Source organism: Purpureocillium lilacinum (assembly GCF_023168085.1).
Source record: "Purpureocillium lilacinum CBS 284.36 DNA, scaffold_1, whole genome shotgun sequence".
NCBI lineage: Eukaryota > Fungi > Ascomycota > Sordariomycetes > Hypocreales > Ophiocordycipitaceae > Purpureocillium > Purpureocillium lilacinum.
The window spans coordinates 6,306,294-6,328,317 of record NW_027072111.1 but is presented as its reverse complement, the minus strand read 5'-3'; the positions used below and the strand labels follow the sequence as shown (position 1 = coordinate 6,328,317).

The following is a 22,024-nucleotide window of genomic DNA, read 5'->3' as shown; positions in this document are numbered from 1 at the left end:
ACGGGCTGGCTCTTCCGGGGCTGACCGTGACCACGACCCTCTCCATCCATGTGAGCAGTACCACACCAGCTGTATAGTGTGGACGCATGCAGTGCTGATGCAACTATTCAACAAATTTAGCTGCCTGCCAAGTGTGCATTTGTGCGTATTTTGAGGGGCTCTAGGCATCTCACGGCGAACACTCTTGTTCATTGGGCCGTCTGGCTTGGGTGCACATTTTGCGCCACCTTGATTGCCTACCTCGTCGCCAGCGGTATCCCTGAGTTTGGGGCTCTGGTGTCGCTCGTAGGTGCTCTTCTAGGCACCCTCATGTCCTTTCAACCCATGGGCTGCATGTGGTTATATGATAACTGGGGCAAGCGCCACACACAACAAGAGCGTTCACTGAGGTGGATTGCGATGGTGGGCTTCAGCGGCTTCGTGGTTGTTTCTGGGACATTCCTTATGGTTGCTGGGACATATGGCTCAATCGTCACCATCATCGACATATTCAAGTCGTCGGGACACTCAGCTGTATGGACATGTAAGGATAACTCGAATTCCGTTTGAGAATTCCATTTGAGAGTAAAGGAGTTTGACAGAGGGTGTGGGATCTGTTGACCTGTTTCCACCGAGCAAACACCCTTTAAATGTACTCAGCGAAGCTGTCCTCTATAGACCAGCTGCGCGGTGCTGCCTTTAGTCACTGCATGTGCCTTTCATTTCTGCGACTGCGTGACCGATTAAATTGGCATGCTACATATAAGTCCGAGACGACCTATGCAGTGGACTATTCGACACTTGATAACCGCCAGTTAGTAGTTCGAAACGATAATGTCCAGCGGCAGCCATTGACGCTCAATGCATTGACCATTGGGGGTTGACACCCTCTAGTTGTACCATCACATGATTCGGACTTTTACTTCCTTTGAAGTGGAGCATTCGGAAGGCTACCAGTTGTGGAACGGTCCGTGGCATGAGGAGAGTTGCGTCAAGCTCCCAGGGGATCTGGTCAAATCCCTCTCACGGCACCGTTGGAGATGGTCGCTACGGCTCCTATCCCGATGAGTGTACGGAGTACATGTGGGTGGTCGGAGTGGGGCCGGTGTGGGGCGGGACGCCGGTTCAAACGGTTTGTAGTCCGGAGCCATGCCGACGCTTGTCCCACTCTTCTCCGGCCACCCCTGTTCCCGACAAGTCCTGGCACACCACCTCGTCTGGGTTGTCACTTCCATCTTCACACGTATGGACAAACTACACTAGGGTCCGTATTGAGTGTCACTGTTTTCACTCAATGTAAATTTACAATGCGTCCAATGTTGGCTGAAAGTGGGGTCGTGTCGGTTTCTGTTTGAGCCCCTCTTGTATCCTCGCCAATTGCCCATAGACTTACAACAGCTAGAAATGCGTCATGCCAGACGAGAGAGACCAAAGAAACTCAGGATGACATGGACTGGCCTTGCAAACAGCCATAAGAGCTCCGCAAGATAGCATAATTCAAATCCGGCGAATTGCCGACCAAAAGTTGAGGGAGTCCATGGGTACAGATACATCCAGCTTCGGCGGAGGAAAAAACCAGCACCAACAGCCCAAACACACAGGCTTTGCTCTCCGATTTTATTGATCGGAAAAGGGACACTCAAAACGGACCCTCCTGTACTCGCGGGACGTAAAATGAGGATGGACACATTACTAAGAGCATGACTTTGAAAACGGAACTCAACTTGTGCCACCTCTTGCTGAGGCAGCCACTTTTCAGCGCCAACCAACCCGACCGCGAACATGTTGGCGCGTCCAACAGGCTGAGTTGGGAGCGGTTACGAAGTAAGGGCCGACAGCCTCCCTGACAGACGAACAAACCGATGTTGTCACGGGCTAACCCATACCGTACCCCTGGGTGTGATCACAGCGGCACGCAGGGTCAGCGGCCACCACGATTCACCATCGGCGACAATCCCGACGTGGTGACCAAGTTGTCCGTGCTGGGCGCGCGGGGCATCTTCCCGAACTCGGCAGACCTACGTCAGGGCCAGTTTGGCGGGCAATGGTCGTCATATACGACCACAAGTGGCTGTGTCTTGGCAACAAGAAGCAAATACATGTCGTCAACTACAATCGATCTGGGTCCAAAGTCAGTACCTCCCTGGATAGTGACGCGTTCCCCGAGGCCCTAAACAACCCATCGAGATGGTCTTTGGAAAAGTCATTCATGTTGTTGGCGTCCATGCCGCTGGCGAGGTTTGCGATGTTGTCGTTGGTGGCGTGCTCGATGTCCCGGGAAAGACCATGTACGAGAAGATGATGCATCTCTGGAAGAAGGCAGACAGGCTGCGGCAGCTGTTGTTGAACGAACCGCGGGGATCGTCTGCCATGTGTCACAACATGATCCTTCCTGCGTGCAATCCGGAAGCAGACGCCGGGTTCATCACTATGGAACACGAGGAATATCCGCCCATGTCTGGCGCAAACGCCATCGCCACGGCAACGGTGCTTCTGGAGACCGGCATGGTTCCCATGCTGGAGCCCACGACTCATGTGAAGCTGGACACGGCAGCAGGTTTAGTGGCAATGGAGGCGGAGTGTTCCGGAGGGAAGTGTACCAGCGTCCGTTTTCACAATGTGCCCGCCTTCGTCTTCGAACTGGACCTGGAAGTTTCCGTTCCCGGGCTTGGGATTGTCAAAGTGGATATTGCGTGGGGAGGCATGATATACGCGCTCGTTGACGCTTCCTCTGTTGGTTTGCATATCAAGAGCGAGAACGGCGCAAAGCTCGTGGAAGTCGGTGAGAAGATCAAGCGTGCAGTTCAGGAGCAGTCAGACCCAGTTCATCCCGAGAACCCCGGCATCCGAGGTGTCAGCATTCTTGAGTTCACGGAACCGCTGACGGACGACGGCCACCACAAGTCGGCTGTTAACACGGTTGTCGTCTCGCCTGGGCGGCTGGATCGGAGCCCCTGTGGCACGGGGACCTGCGCCCGTCTTGCTGTTCTCCATGCACGGGGTCTTCTTGCGCCTGGCGACTCGTTCATTCACCGCAGCGTTATTGGAACAGAATTCGTGGGCTCCATCACCGGCACGACCACTGTCGGAAAGTACCCTGCGGTACTGCCTACAGTACAGGGAAGTGCCTGGATCACCAGCTTCAAACAAGTCGTGCTGCACCCAAGCGACCCGTTCCCGGAGGGGTTCAGAGTAGGAGACGTTTGGCAGATGTAGGACGGTATCAAAAAAAAGTTTGTTTTGTACAGCACGGAGACAGGTTTCGTCGCGAAATGTTGAGACCTGGATAATGTCGCACTTGCGTCCTTAATTCCAATCTTGAGCAAAGCTAGTGAGATACAGTAACAGCAAACCAAAGGCCTCTCTTGGCGATGGTTACCAGCAATTTATACATAGGCCTTTCAGTCAATTGAGGCGCTCAGGTCCTGTGGAAAGCGGCATGCTGGCCATCGCTGGGCCGACACTACGCGAGGGCTCTCACCGGCTGCACCCGAGAGCGGTGGTGTCTTCTTCGTGAACATCTGTCGGAATCGCATTGGGCTCAGTTGACTCATAGCAAGCCCCGATGAACACATTAACGTTCTGGCTTTGTGCAGGGACCCATGTTCTTCGCAGCCATTTCTATCCAAACGCGGTGGTCCCGCCACTAATACGGTACCACGAGACGACGAAATTTTGTTGACTGACTCAGAGCGGCACAATCGTTTTGTTGAGAAGTCAAGGGGCATCCGATCAATCAATTGACACATTCACAGCCACGGTTCACTTACCGACTTTCCGAGCGGGCAAAGCCGGGATCGAGTAGGTCGCACACTAGATTAGGATTGCAACTCTTCATGTTGTCGGTCGGAGGGACGGACAGTCACCAACCATCTATATCGAGGTAGTTGCTACATCAAACAGCAAGCTCCTTGCCTCCGGGACCAGCACACTACCACAGAGCTCACTGGGATCTTCCTTCACCATGGCCGAGGTCGAGAGCGTGAAATCGCAGCAACGCTGCACCTGGCGCTCTGTTGCTGCCGATCTCTGTTCTGCCGCCTGTGCGTCAGCGGTTGCCTCTCCAGTGGCTGCAGTCATCGACAAGTGAGTTTGACGCGTCTCCGTGCATTGCTAGCCTCGCACACAAGCCCATGCGTCTTGATACCGTGCACTGGATCTGGCCGTTGACACGAATGGGCACAGAATTGTCTACAACAGAGCAGTACATAGCATCACCATGACTGAGTCGCTACAGTCATGGGTGTCGACGCCTCAACCATTGATCCGCTCCTTGGCAATTCCGTTCCTGGTCTATTTCGCAACGTATGCCACATTCAACTGTCTCGATACATTCTACGCAGCGAACGATTGCAAAGACCAAGCAACCGCGTCGTCCACGAAACTTGTCGCCACGACTGGTATCGGCATCGGCGCATGTGTTTATAAAGACGTCAATTTTGTCAAGATGGCTAGCAGAGTTCCCGTACGCCCGTTGACTTACGCATTGTTCACGGCAAGAGATGCTTTTACTACGTTCGCGGCTTTGAACCTGCCGCCGATCGTCGCCGCGGCGCTGGGGTCATTTCCCAGCGTTGGCCCATCCCAGGGCCAAACGGCGTTTCAATCGGACGAGTCGCGGCTAAGAGCCGCGCAGATGATCGCTCCCGTGGCATCTCAACTAGTCAGCACCCCCATCCACCTGCTGGGGCTCGATATGCACAATCGGCAACATAAAGTTACGGTCCGCGATCGCCTCAAGGTTGTGTGGAAGCACACCCCTTTCGCAACCCCCTTGCGAATGGTGAGGATGATTCCAGCATTTGGAGTTGGCAGTGCAATCAACACTGGCTGCAGGACATCGATGCTGCGCTGCTTCAATTGAAGCTGGCAGGCTGATGGCATGGCTTCGTCACTGCCTGGTAAGGCTTTTACTTGGTTGGTCAACTTTGGAGTTCTAGAAGTGGTAGTGATGCAACAAGTCGAGAGTCCAATGTAATCTCATGTCCAAGCCAAGAAGACATGTCTCAGAGCCCTCTTTATTCTCCATGGACAACCCTCGTTAAGCAGGCGAGGGCCAATCTACAGGCCACTACAGCAAGCATGCAGTCCCAGTGTGTGTGACCGAGGCACCATTATCAGTTGTATCGACTGTCTCTTGTGCTGTCGTTTCCAATCGTAATGATCACATTGGACAATACTTCCCCGATGCTCTAATCTGTCCCACGTATTGACGAGTGTCCTCCTGGTTTTCCACGAGGTTGGCCGTGCTCCCCCAGCCCAGACCAACGGCCACGTGCATTAAGCCTGGCATTACCCCACGAATGCCTTTCAGGTCCGGGCGCGCAGGCCAGGCCCGCGACTCAGAGCGCGTATCTTGATCTGCCTATTTCTGGGGGACCCAACCAGCTTCACGCCCTACTCCGCACTTGGCGGAGCGAAGTCGGGGCAGATCGTAACCGCCCGCGTGCTAACCTCGTCAGATCACGCACAAACCGAGAAGGGTTACTCAGGGCTATGACGCCGAATGCGCCATCGCTGGGCGGCGATTCGGACAAGACGGAATGGGGGAGAACAGCCCCCCGACTTGTCAAACGATCGTCCAATGCGTGGGTGGTTGCTCTGGCCACTTGAGCGGGGGGCTTGCGCTAACTGCAATGTGACGACGCAGATGCGACCGCTGTCGCAGGCAAAAGATCAAATGCACAGGCTACCGCCCCTGCGACGCCTGCAGCAGGCGCACTTTGCCATGCCACTACGACGAGCGTGACCGGAACGTCTTGGTAAACCGCGAGTACGTTGTCACCTGTTTATTCTAGCCCTGCACCGTCTCCCCTGGCGCTCAAGTAGCTGACTGGTTTACTTGTTAGGTATCTCACATCTCTTCAAGAAAAGGTATCGAGCTTGGAGAAGGCGCAGATCGGTGGCAATGGCGGCAGCCATCCGCAGACTGTCGTCAACGACGAAGAGGACTGCAGTACAGCAGCTTCTGGTGCGATCCCCTAGCTGCGTACCAGGCAATGGCCGGCTTATTTAACATCTGTGAAGCCGATGTCCTCCGAAGGTCACCGTACCGCCATGATTCTGCTGATCGAGGACGAGATGAGGGGCAGGCGGCGGCGCGCCGCAATGCGTCACCGTTCGACGCCGAATCGTCCAGCCTGAGCTCCTTGACAAATCCTTTATCCACTGGGCCCTCCATGTTCATGACCTCCGATACTGGGAAAACATGTGCGTCTGGAACCAGATGGCTGATCGTACACGGCTCCTAGAATATGCGTTGCTAACACCGTGGAAGTTTACCTTGGGATTTCATCCAACTGGTCCTTTACTCGGCGGATCCTGAACATGACTCACGAATACATCTATCATCGCGCCGTACCTTCTCCAGGCTTGATATTCGACGGCGAGACCTACGAGCTGGAGTTTGCGTCTCCGCAGTCTGCTTCCGATACGCATGCGGCGTTGGTACCAACGATGGACTATGCCATCCACCTGATCAATACAGTAAAGTTTCACTGCTGCCAGCTCTTTCACCTATTCGACGAGACAGAATTCATGGGGCTACTACACGAGTTTTATGCCCAAACACCACAACCCGCACTGGGCGCAAGCTTATGGGGCGTTCACTTTCTAGTCCTTCTGGCCCTTGGCAAGGCATTCCTATCCAAAAGCCAGCGAGGGAGGCAGCCTCCGGGCGCCGAGTTCTTCATCCGGGCAATGCAGCTGCTGCCAAACATGGTGATTCTTTGGCGGGACCCAATTCGATCGACAGAGGCCTTGTGCTGCATCGCTCTATACCTTCAGTGTATTGACTATCGAATTTCTGCCCATAACTTTGTGAGTTCCACCAATGACCGACAGGCAAAACTCTGACTCTGTACCAGATCGGTCAGGCGATACGGCTGGCTATGAGTCAAGGCATGCATACGGATGTGTCTGCGAACCAAGTTGGAGACTGTGTCGCCCAGAGATACCAGCGAATCTGGTCGACTGTATATGTGCTAGACCGAGAGATGACCTCGTGGATGGGCCTCCCACAGTCGGTGAATGACGAGAATGTCCCTACCCCGTTGCTGAACCTTCCCGACGACCCTCGCCTCGCCAAAGGCCTTTCTATGCGTATTAAACTTTCGCGCGTCATCGCCCGTGTGAATCGAGGTTTGTCGGCACGTACTGTAGCACTAACACCCTTATGGCACTGACAATTCGGTTACAATATCTAGACATCTACGGCTCCGACGGGCGGGTTGATACCAAGTTTCTGCTCCGGACCAAGGAGACACTGCCAGGGATCGCCGAGCTTACGGATGAAATCCAGCACGACTTTCCACTATTGCTCGATAACACAGAAAGCGGCATCTCACGGCTCTCTGCCCACGTCCATCTACTCTACCATCAGGCACGTAGTCCGAACTTGGCTATCACGCTGTGCGGTGGCAGCATACTTACCGGTTCTAGTGCATCGTCCTTGCGACGCGACCGCTGCTTTTCTGCTTCCTCAAGATACGGCTCGAGTCCGGCGACACTTGTCGAATGTTATTACACTCTTCTCAAACAGCTCTGAGCCTGATTCAGATGTGCCTTGACTCGTGCCACCAAATTGTTGTCATCCTGGAGTGCTTGCAGCATCAGGGGCTTCTTGGTAAGCATTAGACGCCTTTCCGCCCTGCACAAGAAACCTTACTCATTACTCTGAGTTCAGAAACGTTCCTGGTATTCGATCTCGAAGCACTATCAGTATCCACGACCAATCTCTTGGTAGCACCAGCGTTAAGCCAAGATCTCACACCAAATCACCCGGTCTCGGTTCAAAAGGCGTATGCCATCTTTGAGGAACTGTCTCGAAATGGAAATCTCATTGTAGATTTACAGAGGTTTGAACTTCAACTCTTGGAGCAGTTGCTTTCGGCCGTTTCCCAACAGGACTGGCGGGCACCCAACGATCATCTGAATGCACAACCGCCTAGTTACGCCGAAGCATCATCCATGAATGCAGGGCCCCCGATGCCTAGTCAGATCTTCTCACAGGGGCAAGGATCACTGTGCGAGCAACTCCCAGAGACACCAATGGGCGATGGCTTTGGAAGCGGGCTCTCGACAACGCAAATCATGGCTTTGGCAGATGCCATCGATATCGACCACACGGAGTGGATGTCTCAGGCAATGACTAGGTACAGCGAATAACACTCCCAGAGACCACCACTATTGGAATTGTACTACGTGTCCGCCGGGAGGATGTAGAGCTGGGCATGTGTGCTTGTGAGCAAAGCGACCATCACGGCTGTCGGCAGGCAAACTATATGTGAGTTGGACAGCACGATACATTACTTTAGCGGAGCTCTTCTGGTCTGGTACATTCATGACGACGTCAATTGAACTAGCTATTTGAGTACTCCCTCCAACCCAAATCCTCCGTAACTGTGCCTTTGAGGCCCCCTTGAGCCCGTGCTGGAGTCCGCTCTGAAGGCGTCCTGGGTTTCAGGATCTTACAAACCGCGGTTGAACCAGACCTTGCCACCGACGCCGCCCATGCCATGGAACTCCTCTTCGAGACTGTCTGCCTCAATGTACTGCTTCTGCGGAAATACGGCAAGGGCCAGGGGTAGAGCGGTGAACGACGTCACGGCGATCAAGCCCAGGTTAACCCCGATGGGGATCACCATAGCGACTTTTGGTCTCGTCACAACCCATTCTCTTGCCATAAGACGCTTATACCAGGCGCCCTTTTGTTGGATATAGTAGAGGAGCATTGGCGGGATAGTCATGATGGGAGTGCTGTTGAAAACGCGGCTGGCAGCCGTTTCATACACCGCAATTTTGGCCGCTAATTGACTACGCCCCAGAGCGGGCGCGTCGTGGTCGGATTTGCCATCTTCTTCGAGCGTGTCCTTCGGAAGAGCCGGATAGATGTCAATGCCTCTCCCAATCTCTCCTCTTCGCATAAGGAAAGAGTTGAGCGCGCCGGCCGATGCTACTGCCGCAAAGGGGACGAGGCGCTTAAGAACATTCCTGGCCCCATCTGAGACACGAAGCCTTGGCACTAAACGGCCAAGGCCGACGGCAACGGAGCATGATGCGGTAACGGCAATGGCGTACGACTGGGCAAGCGTAGCAGTAGGCATAGGCGAAGACTTATTGGCGTTTGCGCTGTTGATGGCGACGTTGACGGACTGGTTAGCTATTTGCCAACCAATAGTCCCTGCGGTTCCGAGTCCGGGCTGTAGCATGCCCAAGGTCACGACAAGGCTTGTAATAACGACGCAGGACATTCGGAATGGCAAGAAAATGGGCTCGCCGGTATCTATCTCAGTCAATATTAGTGGCATCCCGCGAGTATCTAACAATGAGATAGCACATAGACATACCCGGATGGAGCGTCGCGTCGATGATCTTCTTCGCTTGCCATAGTTCTGGCGTCATTTGCTGCAGCTTCCCAGTCTTGTATTCTATGACGAGCCTCTTGGCCTTGTCAAGGCCGGTGGCTCCAGCAAGCAGGGTGCTATAGTCCAACAGAGAGTCAGCACCTCTTCCGTTCCATAATACTAGGCGCTAGTTTTCAAGATGTAGCATGGTGGTTTTTGACAAGGCGGTTGTACGCCAATATAAATTAGGGACCAACCTCGGATCCGTTATAGACATCGAGTGCCGTACGCGGCCCATATAAGTGGTCAAGTCATATTGGGAGGCAGGCAGCTCGCGACTGCCGGGCAATGAGGACGTCATGACGAACGACAATCCAGAGGCTCCAGCGAGACGCTGCAGAGAAGATCAGAAGTCGCGGGATGATAGATGCATGGAGAGACTTCTCAACTTGACGTTCCACCCAAGGCTATCCGCTTGAGTATCACTCACGGGCCGGAGCTGAAGCGCTGGCACAGGCGACGTGTAATAGATATGGGCACCCTTCGGGTGAACGAGCTCCCCATGTCGGGTTCTTGGTCGGCTGGTCCGGTGCGAGAACCAACGGCAGAAGGCCTACTCCAGGATTTGTACGGAAAGTCTCCCGCTATTTCGTCCCTGTCGCAAGTGGAAAGCGCACTTGTAAGTTGGCTGCGCGACTTGCCTGCCGCCTTTGACCAGCGGCTAGGCCTTGCATGGCCACGGCTTCTCTCCCATGGCTGTAGCAGCTTGGTCAAAACCGAGGCCTTCTCTAGCCCTCACAGTCTCCGCGTCACTATTAGGCCGCACGTCATGTCCGTTGGTCGTCTGGTGGTTGGGCCGTCTCCATTGACTGATCCAACAGTAGGTACTCTTCGGGTGCAGGATCCGCGCGCCATTCCGAATGTTCCTCCCTTCAACTTTCACTGCTGCTGCAACCTCGTGACGGAGAAGCGCAACTGCCATCGGCACGGGCGGGCCGTCCGTGAAGATCCAACTCTTTGCTCGTCCCCCCCATCACCGCCATGGCGAAACACGACCCTCCTGACCCAACATTAGTCCCAGGGCAATATTTCCAGCGTTCATATGCTCGGGCGCCTTTCGTCGTAGCTGCCATCACCTCTATGTACTTATGCACCACCAATTAGCTTCGTTTCACAAACTAAGATCCTACGTAAAGTGGTGATCTCTGCCTTCTGCATCGCTATTTAGACGTCTACTTTAAGTGCGCGACAGAGCCGAGGGCTTGCGGAAACTGCCGCTGCGGACGTACTCCACGACGTGATGTTGTAAAATATCTCGGTACTACAGTGCGACTGGGCGTGAGTCTGCGTGACTACGAGTATATAGACGCGCTATTGCCATATGAATGGGTGAACCGAATTGCAGGGCGAAGCCTACGGAAGGTCTGGTGGTGCGTGCAAGCAAGAGCATACCTTGCATCGATTAACACACGCCACTAGCTGCTGCAACTTTGGAATAGTTGTTGACACGATATGGGCATCGAATTTTGCGAAGCCAAATGCAAGTTGTGGCGAGAGCAATGTGTTCTGGCAAGGGGGAGGACCTGACCAGATCGGGGCGGTCGCATAACAGGCCGCAGGTTGGGGACCAGGTTTTACCAGGCACACTGCACACCACCATTTTTAGCGACCGCACACCCAAAAATGCAGCAAAAGCTTGTCAACTTTCACGATGATGGCTCTGCTCTCTGAAGAGTAGAGACAAAAATTTGGCCAAAAAAAAACATACAACAGCCGGTGTTCGCTGGTCGTCACCGACCCAACTACTAATCTGCCCCTTACCAGCTTAACTATGGGAGAGCGGACGGGATCCCGTGCTTTCTAGTAGGTATGGTCGTATGTACTGGGAGTCGCCGTAAACCAGGTTATATACACCCCAAACGCCGCATCTGCCTACAACCCATATGCGCCAGTTTCTAGCCGCATGAACACAAGTGCGTCTATTCCACTACCATCAGACTTCAAGTCAATGCTGTAGTCACATGAGATGTCCTGAGCAAGGCGGCCGGTCATCACAATCTACGAAAAGAGAAGCGGAGTTGGCCGGCTCTCGTATGACCTCACAATTTTCCAGCATTAAAACAATGAACAATGAGTTCCCTGTCTAAGAGTTCAAGAAACCCTGTTGAGCACTGGTCTTCCAGTCGCGTCCTGGAGAGGAAACCGCCGAAACTATAAGCTTGCACGGGCGGATCGGCCAACAAGGCTGCATAGCTGCAGCTTTTGGCGCGGTTTGCTGACCAGGAACAGGCTTGCCCATGCTCGTCATCACGATCGCCCTCGTGCATGCCTGCTAGCGTGGTGGCCGTTGTTCGAGCTGTTGCCCTCCCTCATCTATCCAGTTTCCAGCGATGATGGGCATTCTGTCCGCAACATTCCATTTCTCCATCCGACTGGCCATTGGGGCCAAGTCGCCAGCATCATCATGGCTGCGACGACAAGCAACGCCTTTACGACGACAAAAGCTCGTCAAGTAATTGGACCACTGACGACCGTCTTCAACGCGCCGCAAGACTGCCATGAGTGCACCCTCGAAAGTCAAGGAGATCATGGAGGGCCTTCGTGGTTCGAGGGTTGCAACATCTTCAACACCGAGACGTTCTGTGGGGAGCCTCCGCTTTGCTTCCCTCGCGTCACGAGCTACAGCGACATCGAGGGCGGCTACTTTTTCTACTCGCCCGGGTTGGCCTGCCCCGACAAGTGGCAGACCGTTGCGACGGTGAAAGCGGAGGATGCGAGCTTGGGGAGTCTCGTCAGCGGTATCCGCGTTGACACGTTGATGAAGGGAGAGACTGCTGCGGTGTGCTGTCCCAAGTAAGTTGCCCCCTTCACAGCTGGGATGAACAAGTGCAACACCCACGCCCAAATCGACTTTAGTCTGACAGCTTTGAAGGAGTTTCACATATGTACCCGACAACACGACCACGGCAAGCTGCATCCGCCATGTCACCACGAACCCCTTCTTCTACTCCAGCTGCGGCCAGGGAAACACACAGACGTTTATCCAGCAGACGAGGATCGGATCGCCGACCGTGGTGTCGACCTTGAGCGCCTCCGGCAGCACGACGTGGATGATAACAAACACCATGGTCTTTGCAGGTGTGGAAATGAGCGCGCCCACGATCCAGCTCAACTTTCGCTCCCAGGATTTGAGCCTCAGCTCTACTAGCAGCCAGACCTCCAGTGCTGCCGATCCAAACTCCTCCTCAACGGACCAGAGCTCATCCGGCGATTCTCAAAAGTCGTCTACCTTGAGTGGCGGCGCCATCGCCGGCATCGTCGTCGGCATCGTGGGTGCGCTGGCGATTGGCTTGGCCATATTCCTCCTGATGAGGCGGCGGAAGAAGCGCCAAACTCTGAGCAACCAAGACCCTGATCCCGCGCAAGGCAAGGATAATGCCTACCACAAGCCGGAGCTGAGCGGCGTGCCAGCGACGACTGAGCCTGTGCGATATGGCGAGTTGCCGGCGAGCGAAGAGCCACGCTTTGAGCTCGATGCTCACGAGAGGCCAGTGGAGGCTCCTGTGCATGAGCTGCCGCTGGAAGCTGACGCAGGCGTCACTAATAAATAATGCGTACCTCGAGGTGTGCCAGTACTTCAAGCGATGGAGTTTTACTGTTCGTCGGCGAAGTTCCTTTAAGCATCAAACGTGGATGGGCCGGCAAAGGCGTGTGTCGTTCACACTGTCAAGCAGGTGCCATCGCAATTTGTTGTTCCTGCCTCTGCATTCATCTGCTTGTGATTGACCTCCCAGTTAATCATTCCGGTTGACGAACCAGCTTTTGCTGTATAAGTGAAGGCAGGGCTCTCTCGGGAGCTCCCTTGCCTCCATGAACTCGCCTCGCCGCAAGAGACCTAATCATGCCATGGGTAACGTGAAGGCAGACACAGTGGATGCCGCATTCCATGTCGGGGCAGATTTGAACTTCCTTGGCCTGCATGATCGTACCTGGACAGAGGCTGCGGCTCAGAAGATCCCAACGACGATGGCCAGACATGCTGATCTGCAAGATGCGGCTGAAGGCGAGCAATGCGAAGCGCACGGCTCCAAGGCACTTAGCGCAAGCGCCTATGCGCCGTCAGCATAAGCCCCGAAGCCATGCAGCCCGCCGTCCTGCGACAAGCCACCCCCACAGGGCCTATGGCGACTCTCCATTGGATGTCGCTACTGGACATTGTCGAGGACACAATCAAAGGTGCATTCAGGATGCCAAAGAACGAGCGCGGGCAGCCTTCACTTCCAGACATTGGCATCCTCGAAATGCTAGCAGCCGCCGTGAGCCGGGAAGAGCACGTGGAGACTGGCATGCATGTACAAGTTCGAGTAGATTTTAACTTAGTTTCTCTCGAGGACCATATACGAGGAACATGTAAAGGAGTTTGTTCAATAATGCGTAGTACAGGTATTTGTAGGGTGCGGCCCGGTTATTGATGCAGGCTCTCTCACAGAGCGAGCGCAGCCACGAGACCAGCGACAACAGCCAAAGCAGAACCGCCAGCAGGCCCATTGGCAGCCATAGCGCCACTCGTAGAGGTCGCAGAGGTCGAAGAAGTCGAAGTGGCAGTCGCGCTCCCGCTGGAGGCCAGGGGATTATCCGTCGTGAACTCCGTAACGCTGCTGCCCCTCGTCGACTCCGGCGGCGGCAAGCCCGTAATAGCACTACTCGTATAATTCTTCTTGCAAGCACTGCCAAAGATCCCATCACCAATAAAGACCGTAGAATTCGGCACGTCCACCTGCTTCATCGACGTCGTCGTCGCCGCCCCACTCCCCCCGGTGAAGACCAGCGTCAGGCTCTCCTTGCAGGTCGCCGTAACCGTGACGGACAGGCGCGAGGCGCCGCACTTGCGCAGGCACTGCGCCTTGGACGACAGCGTGGAAAAGTACGTCTGCAGCACGTCTACGTAGGAGGTGTACGCCTTGGAGAGCGACGCGGGCATGGTGAGCGTGCAGCCCCCGGTGTGGTCGTTCTGCGTGGCCCAGCTGAGCAGCGCGGAGTCCAGGGCCGTGGTCGGCGGGCTGAGCTCGCTGAGGACGGACGTGAGGCATTGGCGGTCGACGGCGCGGCGGTGCAGCGGCGGGGGGGTCACGTCGGCGAGTGGTGGTGGCGCCTCCGTGGGTGTGGGAAGAGGTATGCCGATGGTGATGCCGCCGGCTGCTTGGGCGAGCTGGTTGGCGGAGGCGAGCCCGCGGGCGAGGAGGAAGCTGATGAGGATGTGGCGCATCGTGAGCAGAGGGCGGTGCGAGCTTCGCCGTGGTTGTTATGATCTTGGCAAGAACCGGATGCGAAAAGCCAGCCTTGTTCTCAGGGCAGGCGGACAGATTGTCTTTCACAGACCATTATCCACAGGCATGCGAGGCATCGTGCCGTCTATATAGCTCACCCAGTGCTACATAAAACGCGGCCGAGCTGCGACTCTGGCAAGGGACCCTCTCCACAAGCGAATATAACTTGTTGCCAATACTCCAAGCCGGTGATCGCACGATCCAAGTGGGGATGCATGCTGGGGGCGGGTGGTCGCCAAGGACAAGAAGGAGCGGAAAGGGGGCGCAAACAATGCCTGGCTTACAGCCCTCCAACCATGGACCAGCCTTGGAATTACGTCGAGGGATGGCAGATGCACCACCACCTGCGGGATCAAGTAGGGCTGCATACGGCCACTGCCCTTTTGGGACAGACACGGCAGCTTGCATCTCACCCCTGCCCCAACTCCTGTGACAGAAGGTTGTCCATCACATCCGTTTGCGAGCCGCACAGCAGCCAGCGAGGACAGGACCAGACCTGAGAGACGCGTCGTGGGACACTTCCATGTCGGTACGCACCACCGCTGGGGAAGAGAACGCGCTGTAGAGAAGTAGTAGTATGCTTCCAGGCCTATCCTGCCGCTATCCGCCAAGTCGATAAACCAATACACGATACATGCTTTCCTAGTAATACACGTGGAGGCGGCTTTGTGCCATCCCCACCGCTCCTCGCGACGGTCAAGCCCAAACGCTACTCCTACTCGACCCTCACAATCACCTTCCACCCGAGGGCGCCCGCCTCGCGGATGGCGCAGGCCAGGCACCCGCGCTTCCTCCTACTGACGAGGGCGTTCCAGCCGCGCTGGGCGCACAGCGCGCGCACCAGCACCTCCATGTCGGAGCCGAACTGGCGCTTGCGCGACTCGAGGAACATCTGCGCCGCCGCCGAGAAGCTGCCCTTGCGGTGGCCCACGGGCGAACCCGAAGGCGACGACGCCACGCGCTCCAGCGCCGGTGACTGTGGCGCGTCGGCGAGGTTGGTGATGCAGTCGACGACGAGCACGCCGTTGGTCGCCCCGCCCGCCTTGCCGAGCGTCGGGTCCAGGAGGAACTCAGATAGCGTCGTCCGCGGCTTCTGCAGGAGTTCCGAGATGTGGATGACGGTAAAGTTGTAGTACTTGTGCAGGGGGTGGCCTGGCAGCTGTCAGTCGCGGCAAGCAATTGTCATCATCGCGTGCCTTACCCATCTTGTTCACAGACCGCGAACCCTGGAGCATCGCCGAGCCAGAAACGTCTATCTTCTGAATCGTAGGGCTCGAGGGTGACTTGAGCATCCTCACGCGGTGCGACGGCGCGCACGGGTGCGCCGTCACGAAGCTAATGTCATAGGTGAGCGGGTAGGTGACCTCCTCGTCGTCTCGGCCCTCGACAGACACAGAAAAGCGGATGCTCGCTGGGTACGAGATAATTTCGGGCGCCTTGCCGGCGTCGGTGGTCGTCGAGGGCGTGGGGATCAGCTCGGCCAGGGGCGTCGCCGGGACGGCTCCTGCTGGCGCGGAGAGCTCGAGGGCCAGGAGCTCGACGTAGACGGAGGGCGGCGAAGCCGAGTAGCCTGTCTCGTGGGGCACGATGAAGTCGGCTGGTGAGACCGAGTCCTCCTTGCCGTCACCGAGGATGCTCGATTCGCGCTCAAGCCTCTTTTTACCCCAGATCCTCGCCTTCTTGCCGAGGTGAGCCAGGTCGTCTGGGCGGTGCCTAGTTAGTCCAGGAACATCATATGGGAAGGTGAAGGATAAGAGGGGACAAACCGGCCACGTCCTCGGCCTCGATACTGAGCCAGCCGTCGCTACGGCCCTCAGGTACCACGTCGGTCGATATCCACCCCATGCACTCGGCTGCGCCTTTGCCGGCGGCAAGCACCCGGCCGACAATGCACGAGGTGCTCCAAAAGCTCTTGCCGGAATAGACGAAGCCGCCCGAGAGGTTCGCGCAGGGCCCCAGCTTGGCCATGGCCTCGCGGTCGTTTTCCAGTAGCGTCGCCATGAGGTAGTGGCAGAGCGTCTCTCCGGGCAGCACGAGCCCAAAGACGTAGGACTTGGTGATCCACCCGGACTCATGCAACGCGGCCGCCAGCTTGCGCCTCTGCGCCTGAGCGCGGCCCTTTCGCTTCCCGCGGTGGCAGGTCACGTCCCAGGCGCCAAAGTAGGACGATGGCTTCTCCGAATCGACCGATGTGGTGGAGCTGCTGGGGTGCTTGGTGGGTGTCGCGCCGCCGGCAATCTGGGCGCGCTCGGAGATGGTGTACTCATAGCGGTCGATGCCGGGCCACATGAGGTTCCGCGCAAAGTGGATGAGCCCGTCGACTTGGCGCTGGCTGTGGCGGCCCTGTATCGTATAGCGGCACGGCATCGCGGGCGCGTGCCTGTGGTAGCGGTTTGAGACTCTGCTGACGAGGGAGGCCAGCCAACTGCTCCCGCGCCGCGGCATAGGAGGCGGCGGCGGCCGTAAAAGGCCGGGCTCCTTTTCCTCCTCCTTAATAATCTCGACGTTCTCCAGCCAGCTCCGGGCAAGCATCAGGGACCACTTGACCGTCTGGGTGGCGCCCCGTTCAAAGTAGGCGACGTCGATGGGCTTGATGCCACCCGAGCCAAACTCGACGCCGTCGGTCACGGCATCCAGGCGCAGCAGCAGCTCTGAGGCGACGAGAATCTGCATAAACAGCCAGTACTTTTCCTCGGCGCGCTCGGCGGCGCTGTCGGCGTCGTGCACGGCAGTGGCGTCATCGAGGTCGTCGTCGCCCTTTTCGCCCCAGAGAACCTGGCCGAGGCGGATGCGCCACTCGACGCGCGACAGGTCGATCCAGACGTTTGCGGTGCCCATGCACTTGAGGAGGGCGACAATCTGGTTAGACAGGCTGTGGCGGTCGGTGCGGTCGATGACGGTGTTGCAGGGGCGCATGAAGGCGTGGAACAGGTCAGCGTAGGTGTCGGCCGACTTGCGGGAGCGCAAGTCGTTGCGGCGGTAGAGGTCAGCGTTGCGGCGGAGGCGGTCGAGCAGCTCATGCTCGGGCAGGCGGTGCAACCAGCCCTGCGGGCCAAGGATGCGCTCGCGGGCGTCGACGATGGCGCGGGCCTTTGTGCCGACGCTTTCAAAGCCAAACTGTTCCTCCTCGAGGGAATCGGCCGCGGACAGCTCGAGGGCGGCCTGGTAGCCCATGGTGCCCTTTTCGACGCCATGCATGCTGAGCATGTTGGGGCGCTCGCGGCAGCGGACGTAAAAGTGGGCGCGATGCTTCTCCTCGGCCTGGCGGCGCGCAGCCGCGTCGTGCTCCTGATCGCGCGTGATGTGCGGCCAGGCCGTGACGCCGCTCCAGGCGCGGTCCTCGATCTGAACGTGGTCCGTCAGGTCGCGGATCTCGAGCTCCTCGTCGAAGGGGAAGGCGACGCTGGGGTGCGGCGCGCCATGGTAGTGGCTCTCGGTGCGGGCAAAGTACTGGGGCGCCCCGGAGAAGAGCTTCTCGATGTCGTCTTCGCTGAGGGCCGCCATGGTGGTGGCGCCGTCGTCATGGGCGGCGTGTTGTCGCTGCTGCTGCCGCTGATGCCTCTGTTGCGGACGCCAGGTTTGGTGGAGTGTTGCCGGCTGCCAGCGCGCAGGCGAAGCATTGACCGGCGGCGGTTCGAGGCGGAACGGGAGGAGGGCCGGGGAGGAGGCGCGGGCGGCGGGAGGAGAGGCGTGGCAGCCGTCGGGCGTGGGCCGTGCGAGGTTGAGGATGAGGTCGAGGACGAGGTGAGGTCGACTCTCGAGATGGAAGCTGGAGCGGGGCCGCCGGCAGTGACGGACGGGGGTGGCGGCGGCGGGAAGGGCGGGGTCGACCGGGCGCCTCTAGCATCAACGTCGGGGTGTTAGTGAGATCGATTTTTGATTGATTGATAGATTACGCTGTGCGAGAGCCTGCTATTGAGGCCGACGATCCGGATGTCGAGGCGACCTCGACGTCTGGCCCGGGGCTGCTGCGTCAATGGAATGCGAGCATGCGACCCCGGAGAGGCACAGCTGCTGGGAACGGGGTCTGAAGCTTGCCGGCCGCCCAATTCAATTCGGCGGGCGGCAGCACAGCAGGTCGAGGTGGCGTGACCCTCGAGCAAGGTGTCGCCCGATGTCTTGCGAGATCGGGCTTGGCTCAGCGGGCGGGCCGCCTGATCAGCGAGCAGCACCGCGGGCACGTAGCCAGCTGCAGCTGCTAACGTGGAAGTTACAGGGCGAGGCGGGTGGGGGCCGCCTGGCGCTCGCTGCATGCGGACTTGAGAGCACCTCCACTCACGAAGCAGCAGCGCACCGCACCACACCACAGCGGTTCCATGGAAGGCACCGAAGCACCCTGCAAGGTAGCACTGACAGCTGGGGAGCCCCACCTGCAGCTGCCGAGCGCGCGTTGGGCCTTGTCCGCCGTTCCTGCAGCTCCAACGTCCCGGGGTCGCACAACCGATGCCCCGTCGCCTGCATTGGCACGTCGCCATGCCTCGCCCGCCACAGAGCACGCACTCCACGCGTTGAACAATGCGCAACGTCCAAGATTACACTAATAACCACGCCGTGGAGTCCATTCCTGTGCCTGCACCTGTACCTGTAGCCGTGCAATGCGGTCGTGCAATCGTGCCTCATGTGCTCGTAACACCGTCGTCCCAGCGCCCCCACGTCAATAATCTTCCGAGAACAGCGTCGATGGCTGTTCCATGTCCATGCTTCCGTCGTCGTCGACCGTCTTCCCCCGATCCCAATCCCGTTTCTCGCCTGCCTTGCTCCACACCACGTCCTTCTCCGTTTTCTCGCCGCCATGCGCAGCTCTGCGGATTTGGTCCTCGGGGAATCCTGCGTCTCTCATGCGGTGTTCCTGGTTCTGCTTGAGCTTCAGTCGGTCTCTAAAGGCTTCCACGGCGTCGTCCCAGTCGCCGCCCACGTCGCTATCGGGGTTGGCGTCCATCTTCGGGTCGTAGGACGCGCTGAATCGCCGGTCGAGGTCCGCGGCACCGCCGATGGTCCCTCGTCCTCTGAGCTTGGGGGGTGGTGCCGGACCGATTAATTCGTGATCCGATTCTTCGCTGGCTGGCTCGACGGGTTTGCGATGCGACTTGTGCCCGTCTCGATATGGGGTTTTATGGGGTGAACGGTCCCGGTGTCGCCTGCTTCGTTCCCGAGAGCGCGATTCGTGCCGTCTGGGAGACCTAGACCTGTCTCGACGTGACGTTTTGTGGCGATGGGATCGTTCCTCACCTGGCCTGTCGCTGTCGCGTCTAGACCGTCGACCTGTGCGCTCGTCATCTCTCGATGTGTGCCTGTCGTCGGTGAGCCGACCGTGCCGATTTCGATGGTCGCTTCCTCGTGCCAGGAGATCACCGTCACGCGTCTCCGGCCTTTCGTCGCGCCGTCGCCTGCCGCGGCCCTGATCCCGATCCTCCCTGCTGGAGGATGGGCGTCCGTCTCGGTCTCCCTGCTTGGCCGATTCACCCAGTATGGCGTGAATGCCGCTCATCTGGCGCTTCCGTAGATCGTGGTCGCGCGTCTTCGTCTTGCGGCTCGATTCCTGTCGCTTGGGCTCCGGCTGCTTCTCCTTGACCCGCTCGGCTTCTCGTGCGCCCGCTGCAATGCGTCAGTACGGCACACGCAAACGCACACAAACACGCCCACTGTGCTCCATACCTTGAATGATTTTCTGCAGGAACCGCGTATTCGGTCTAGGCATGTTTGCCGGCCTGCAACCCGTCAGCTTCGTGCCACTCGACGTGCTGCAGAAAACTTACCGTCTCTCGGCGGGGAACGCGCCGGAGCCAGAGGCTCCCTGGCCGCGCTGCGCCTCCTCGACGAGCAGACCGGCAACATGGTCGTCTGAGAGGATAAGGTCGTCAGTCATGGCTGTCCAAGCTGCCGCGGAAGGCGGTCGCACCCGTGGCAGAGACAAGACCTTGTCCGGATGATGATGCAAAGGCAGGGTGCGGCGGGTCTGTGTCACGTTCAGATGGCCCACTGATCAACTGGGGCAGTTGCGACAGGTGCAAACGAAAGCGCTGTGCCAGGTGCCCCACCGCCCCCGATAAGCGATAAGCCTGGCTTCCCTGCCACTAGCCTGATTGGGGCCAAGTAAACAGCCCTGGAGCACTTCAACTGCCGACGCCGACTTCATCCTCTGTTCGTCCGTCACTCCAGCAATCGAACAACTGCTTGAACAGCTGCCCAACAGCTGCCCGCACGAATAAACGCTGTACGGCCAGTCTATACGCGTCGCACCAATAATCTGAGCCAAAGACTCCAGTCACAAGGCATTCGCCCAGGCGCCGAACATGGACACGACACGCGCAGAGGAGGTCCTTGAGACCTTGCGGCGGCTGCAGTCCAAGCACGAACTCTCCATAGTCCGCCTCAGCGAACCCATCGCCAGCTCCGCGGCGCGCGATGACGGTGACTCGCGGCAGCGCGGCTCCGACGCCTCCAGCGCGCCGCTCGACGGCCCCACGCCGGCCGGTCTCGAGGCCGACCTCGCGCACTACACGGAGCTGTTCGCCAAGCTGCGCTTCTCCTACGTCGAGCAGGTGACCAAGGAAAAGTTCATCCGGGCCATCGTCGGCGACCCGCCGCTCATCGTCACGATGCAAGAGAACCTGGACCTGGAGCGGGCCAACGGCGAAGCCAAGGCGCAGCTCAAGTCGCTCAAGCTCGAGGTGGCCGACATGGTGGAGGAGCTGGAGCGCCGGGGCCGGGAGCTGAGTTCGCGATACGAGCGAGTGCGCGTTGAAACGGCGCGCCTGGACGAGCTGCCGGACCGGATCCGCGAGCTGGAGGCGCAGGTCGAGGAGCTGCGGGCGGAGCACGACGTGCCCGGGGCTGCGCCGGGGCAGAACCTACCGCTGGCCAAGACACTCGGCCTCGTCGCGAAGCGCAAGACGGAGCAGCAGGAGCTGGCGCGTGAACTGGAGGCGCTGCAGTCGAGGGCGCCGCGCAAGAGGAAAGAGGCAGAGAGGCTGCGCGCGGAGCTGCAGCCCCTGGAGGCGAAGCTGCACAACAGCGCGGCGGCGGCCCGCGAGGCGCAAAGGCGGAAAGAGGCGGCGCTTGGGGGCGCGGCCGACGACCTCGAGCAGCGGGCGCGGTGGTGGCGCGCGAGTGAGGGCGTGCTGCGGCAGGCGCTGGATATCAAGGAGTGAGACCAGGGTGTGGACGCTGTTGGCTTCACCATGGTACGACCAGAGGGGTTGAGGCGGATGGTGATACCACAGGGCGGGGGCAGTGACCGCCTAATTATGGACAGAAGACGTGCTGAAACGGATCCCGGATATCACGAATATGATGCGAGGAAAGGGTTCGCTTGCTGCGCCGTCGCACAGCGGCTTCAGCATTGGCCATGGTCTTTGATTTGGACTGTCATTT

The 22,024-nt window shown here is 58.1% G+C and overlaps 7 protein-coding genes and 1 non-coding gene across 8 annotated transcripts; 3 read left to right on the top strand and 5 right to left on the bottom strand.

Moving 5' to 3' along the window:
- Positions 1 to 2,166: 2,166 nt before the first annotated feature.
- On the top strand, positions 2,167 to 3,195 carry PLICBS_001530 (uncharacterized protein; the record flags this gene model as incomplete). Its single annotated transcript, XM_018317390.2, has 1 exon — positions 2,167 to 3,195. The coding sequence occupies one exon, from the start codon at positions 2,167 to 2,169 to the stop codon at positions 3,193 to 3,195; it is 1,029 nt and encodes a 342-aa protein (XP_018182915.1).
- Positions 3,196 to 8,447: 5,252 nt separating this feature from the next.
- Positions 8,448 to 9,381, bottom strand: PLICBS_001529 (uncharacterized protein; the record flags this gene model as incomplete). Its single annotated transcript, XM_065599850.1, has 2 exons — positions 8,448 to 9,139; positions 9,327 to 9,381. The coding sequence occupies 2 exons, from the start codon at positions 9,379 to 9,381 to the stop codon at positions 8,448 to 8,450; spliced, it is 747 nt and encodes a 248-aa protein (XP_065455922.1).
- A 1,703-nt stretch (positions 9,382 to 11,084) lies between these two features.
- Positions 11,085 to 11,204, bottom strand: PLICBS_r0004. Its single transcript, XR_010602335.1, has one exon. It is a non-coding gene; the product is annotated as a 5S ribosomal RNA (ribosomal RNA).
- A 583-nt stretch (positions 11,205 to 11,787) lies between these two features.
- Positions 11,788 to 12,934, top strand: PLICBS_001528 (uncharacterized protein; the record flags this gene model as incomplete). The annotated part of the gene is made up of 2 exons (XM_018317392.2): positions 11,788 to 12,176; positions 12,256 to 12,934. The coding sequence occupies 2 exons, from the start codon at positions 11,788 to 11,790 to the stop codon at positions 12,932 to 12,934; spliced, it is 1,068 nt and encodes a 355-aa protein (XP_018182917.1).
- Positions 12,935 to 13,806: 872 nt separating this feature from the next.
- Positions 13,807 to 14,589, bottom strand: PLICBS_001527 (uncharacterized protein; the record flags this gene model as incomplete). Its single annotated transcript, XM_065599849.1, has 1 exon — positions 13,807 to 14,589. The coding sequence occupies one exon, from the start codon at positions 14,587 to 14,589 to the stop codon at positions 13,807 to 13,809; it is 783 nt and encodes a 260-aa protein (XP_065455921.1).
- A 776-nt stretch (positions 14,590 to 15,365) lies between these two features.
- On the bottom strand, positions 15,366 to 18,154 carry PLICBS_001526 (uncharacterized protein; the record flags this gene model as incomplete). The annotated part of the gene is made up of 3 exons (XM_018317393.1): positions 15,366 to 15,802; positions 15,852 to 16,352; positions 16,417 to 18,154. The coding sequence occupies 3 exons, from the start codon at positions 18,152 to 18,154 to the stop codon at positions 15,366 to 15,368; spliced, it is 2,676 nt and encodes an 891-aa protein (XP_018182918.1).
- Positions 18,155 to 19,304: 1,150 nt separating this feature from the next.
- PLICBS_001525 (uncharacterized protein) lies at positions 19,305 to 20,516 on the bottom strand (the record flags this gene model as incomplete). Its single annotated transcript, XM_065599848.1, has 3 exons — positions 19,305 to 20,245; positions 20,306 to 20,358; positions 20,407 to 20,516. 3 exons carry the CDS (start codon positions 20,514 to 20,516, stop codon positions 19,305 to 19,307), a joined length of 1,104 nt encoding a protein of 367 aa, XP_065455920.1.
- A 427-nt stretch (positions 20,517 to 20,943) lies between these two features.
- Positions 20,944 to 21,801, top strand: PLICBS_001524 (uncharacterized protein; the record flags this gene model as incomplete). Its single annotated transcript, XM_018317394.1, has 1 exon — positions 20,944 to 21,801. One exon carries the CDS (start codon positions 20,944 to 20,946, stop codon positions 21,799 to 21,801), a length of 858 nt encoding a protein of 285 aa, XP_018182919.1.
- Positions 21,802 to 22,024: the final 223 nt, after the last annotated feature.